This window comes from Lutra lutra, chromosome 5 (genome assembly GCF_902655055.1).
Source record: "Lutra lutra chromosome 5, mLutLut1.2, whole genome shotgun sequence".
Lineage (NCBI taxonomy): Eukaryota > Metazoa > Chordata > Mammalia > Carnivora > Mustelidae > Lutra > Lutra lutra.
The window spans coordinates 158,798,589-158,803,297 of NC_062282.1; the positions used below are offsets into that span (position 1 = coordinate 158,798,589).

At 36.0% G+C, this 4,709-nt stretch overlaps 1 protein-coding gene across 1 annotated transcript; it reads left to right on the forward strand.

The window, feature by feature from the left end:
• The first annotated feature begins 2,548 nt into the window (after positions 1–2,548).
• LOC125101273 (olfactory receptor 14A16-like) lies at positions 2,549–3,481 on the forward strand. The gene is given in 1 exon segment (XM_047731846.1): positions 2,549–3,481. A coding segment is annotated over 1 exon segment (933 nt).
• The last annotated feature ends 1,228 nt before the right edge of the window (positions 3,482–4,709 follow it).

A 4,709-nucleotide genomic window follows, 5' to 3' on the forward strand; every position in this document is an offset into this window, starting at 1 on the left:
GGGCTTAGATTAGGCATTTAAATACAAGATGAAATTCAGGATCTACTTAATATTGCCTCATAATGGAATCTTGCATAAGATATCTCTTCTGGATGTCACTAATAAATATGTAAATTAAAAGAGTCATACTAAAGGACATCTAGCATTTCCAATTTATGACTGCACTGCAACTTTCTGAAGGAGAGAACCCCTTCTCCTCTCAGCAAAGAGGTAAAGGATAGGTGAGCTTGGTGGAAAATCACAGGAGCATTTACAGTTCTCAGGTATGTAGATGATGGGGTAACCCATAGAGAATGGAGACAATGAGGAAAATAAAAAAAGAAAAGGAAAGCTGGCCAATCAGGTTTAAATCAGAAGGTGACGGGGCACCTGGGTGGCTCAGTGGGTTAAAGCCTCTGCTTTTGGCTCAGGTCATGATCCCAGGATCCTGGGATCAAGCCCCACATCAGAGAGCCTGCTTCCTCCTCTCTCTCTCTGCTTGCCTCTCTGCCTACTTGTGATCTCTCTCTGACAAATAAATAAATAAAATCTTAAAAAAAAAGAAGGTGAGTTTGTTGCCCTGCATAATTAAATGGGACATGTGACTACAAATATGATTCAATGGAACAATTCCTGAAAGGCAAAAGCAACAATGTTGGAGGATCTGCTGAGAAGATAAAAAACTTCCAACACATAAAATATAAATGAATATTTTGCTGCACAATTCAAATAGTTAAATTCTATGCATACATTGTTTTTAATCAACAAAATGGAAAAAAAAAGGATTATTTGTGTCCCTGATAACTACCTAAATTTTTTTTAACAAATTTGACTTTGATGATATTTGAGTTTTAACTCAACATTTGAGTTTTAATGTTAGCAGCTGTTATCCATGGCAGGTGCTACAGGATAAGTTTTAAAAATGGATAAGATCATGACTTATGCAAAAATAAAACAAACACTGATAAAAGATTTTATTAGTGAATGAGGGAACTGGCAAGATATCGCATGCAGTTCAGAAGAAGAATTACAGATAACATAAATATGAGGACAGATAAAGAATGCTGAAATTAATTTACAAATAAATACAAAATGGGTCTGAATACAAAGCAATAGTCAATAGCATTCCTTGGAAATATACCTGATTAGTGTTTTGTGAACAAGAATAATTTATATTATTAAAATATACTACAATTCAAGGATTGCAAAACAGCTCAAAGATAATGCAATGTAATGATGATCCAACACAAAGAGAAAGAAGGAAGGAAGGAAGGAAGGAAAGAAAGAAAGAAAGAAAGAAAGAAAGAAAGAAAGAAAGAAAGAAAGAAAAGAAAAGAAAGAAAGAAAGAAAAGGAAGGAAGAAAGGAAGAAGTTTAAAATATAAAGAAAAAATATCATTTGATAGTTTCTCAAAATTTATTGACTCAGGCGTAATGAAGGAGATTGGGTAAAAGAAGAAATGTTTTTCGTTGAAGACCTTGTTAATGAATTAGGTTAAGTGTTTCTTCATTTGTTTGTTGGCTTTTGTTTTATTTTGTTTTTGTGGAGCCCGATGCACGGTTTTAAACAATGACTCTGAGACCAAGAACTGAGCTGAAATCACGTGTCAGACACTTAACTGACTGAGCCACCCAGGAGCCTGGCTGGGTATTTTCACATGATTTACACATCATTCAGTTCAATAAGATAAGAAAGTTCATTCTGTACATTGAATAAACTAATACTTGGATAATTAATTAAGAATCAAAAAGCTAGTAACTGAGTAAGATGAAATTTATATTTGGGACTGATTGCTCACATTCTATGACTTTCCTCATTACTTATCACAATATACTTTATGAAAAATTTCATCTGAGTGAGATGCAGAGTGCAGTTCTTGATCTGGATATGTGGATGAAGTAGATGATTTGGAATGGACTGACACTCCTTTCAGTCACACTGCAGTGTGATCAACAGTGGTTCCCTGATGTCAATGTAGGCTTTCTGGTGGCAGTCTCATGCGATCTTAAATATTTTTATAAGAGAAAGGGAAATTAAGAAAATACAATAATAGGGGCGCCTGGGTGGCTTAGTGGGTTAAGCCACTGCCTTCGGCTCAGGTCATGATCCCAGGTCCTGGGTTCGAGCCCCGCATCGGGCTTTCTGCTCAGCAGGGAGCCTGCTTCCTCCTCTCTCTCTGCCTGCCTCTCTGCCTACTTGTGATTTCTCTCTGTCAAATAAATAAATAAAAATATTAAAAAAAAAGAAAATACAATAATAAATTATCCTCATCTGAGTCTTAAGTTACCTACTTTATTTTGTTTAATTTAATTTTATTTTTTAAGTGTTCCAAGATTCATTATTTATACACCACACCCAGTGCTCCATGCAATACATGCCCTCCTTAATACCCACCACCAGCCTCACCCATACCCCCGCCCCCTCCCTTCCAAAACCTTCCGTTTTTGCTTTTGTTGTTGTTAGTTTTTTTTCTTTGCTTTTTTTTTTTTTTCCTCAGAGTCCACAGTCTCTCATGGTTTGTCTTCCCCTCTGATTTATTTTTTAGAGTAATTGATTAAAATACAGAAAAATGGTCAACTTCACCTCTGGGAGCATATTTTTCCTCATGGGCTTCTCCAATGTTAGGGAAATCCAGGTCTTACATGCTGTGCTATTTTTGCCAATTTAGCTGGCAGCTCTACTGGGGAATCTTATCATCATCACCCTTACCACCAAGGATCATCAGCTCCACACCCCTATGTACTTCTTCTTAAAGAACTTGTCCTTTCTGGGTCTCTGCCTCATTTCCATCACTGTCCCCAAATCCATCATGAACTCTCTAATGAATCACAACACAATTTCATTACTTGGATGCATTTCACAGGTGTTTTTCTTCTTTCTCTTAGCCAGTACAGAAGTAGCACCACTCACAGTCATGTCCTATGACCGCTATGTTGCTGTCTGCCGTCCTCTCAGATATGACAACGTCATGGGCCACAGAGCCTGTATGCATATGGCCACCACTTCATGGGTCAGTGGAGGTCTCAATGCAATTCTTCATACAGTTTCTACCTTTTCCATACCCATGTTTGGGCTTCCTGAAATTCATCAGTTCTTCTGTGATGTCCCACAACTGCTCTCTTTTGCCTGTTCATATAACATTGGGGAATTAGTAGCCATTGGGCTCAGTCTAGTGTTAGATTTTGGCTGTTTTGTGTTTATTGATATTTCTTACATTTATATATTTTCCGCTGTGCTGAGAATGCCTTCCAGAGAAGGAAGGCACAAAGCCATATCCACATGCCTGCCTCACCTCCTTGTTGTGACTCTGTTCCTCTCTTCTGCCTTTTTTGCCTATTTACATCCCTTACCTAAATATCCATCACTCTTAGACTTGCTAGTTTCTGTATTCTATACTGTGGTGCCACCTACCATGAACCCCCTCATTTACAGTCTGAGAAATAAAGATATGAAGATGGCACTAAGGAAATTGATAATGAACATATACAATGTATCAATATAAAGAGTTAATATAACAGACATCATGATTTATGCATTCAATGAACATATGAATCATATCATATGAACAATCCATTGCATATTCTGGTAATAATATTGGATATGTAGAGTAAAAATTATCATTAAAATATCTCATTGTATTCATTCAAGTGATACTAAGAAGCATCCTCCTTGTCCAGACTAAGTGGATGGCAAAACCAGAATGGTTCTTCTTGGAATTGGAAAGATGCATGATTTTCTATTTTTCATACTAATGGGCATTCCTTTTCCTGTGACAAATGCTAAAATGGGCAGCCTGTAGGGACATGAGAGATAAGCTTTGCTCTCCCAGACAAACCAATTGTATGGTAACTCTTAGGAAAATCAATATGCAAAATGTCACATGAAAAAAATGTATAATGCATTCTCAAATGAAAGAAAATAGACAAAGGTAGGTGATATCTGTATAGCGTTGTGAATGTATTAAATGCCAATAAATTGTACATGTTTAGTGTTTAATTTTAAGTTATGCTGGTTTCATCTCACAAGGAAAAAGAAGGAAAAATAATACTCTATTGTCCATCTGTCTTCCCCTCTTCTAACTCAAGCTTAATATATGGCATTTTCTGACATCACTTGTGTCCTTGAAATCTAGTGAGAAGACAAAGATATAAAAAAATGTAACTTTGCTGTAGAGAGATACATAAGCTTAAAGTAATTTTTTCAAGTCTTTATTTAAATTCCAGTTACTTAATGTACAGTGTAATATTAGTTGCATATGTAGAATTTAGTGACTTAACACTTATATACAATAAACTGTGATTATAAGTGCCCTCCTTAATTCTTATCACCAGTTTAACCCATTCCCCATCCACCTCCCCTATGGTAACCATAAGTTTATTCTCTATAGTTAAGAGTCTGTTTCTTGGGGTGGGGGGGAGGAGAAGAAATCCAGTAAGACACCCCTTATCTATAGTGGGCTTAAAGTAATATTAAGATAAGCTTTAGCAGAAAAAAAATTATAAACCCTTATCCAGAATTAACAAAAAGAAAAGAAAAAAGACCCAAATAAAAAAAGACCACAAATGGGAGAGGAGAAGTAACAACCAACAAACAATTGCAGGAGAATATTTTGAAAAATTATATGCCAAAAAATCAGACAATCTGGAAAAACAAAACGGATAAATTCCTGGAAACATATACACTAACACAACTGAAAAGGGAAGAAACAGAGAAAGTGATTGGGCAAATAC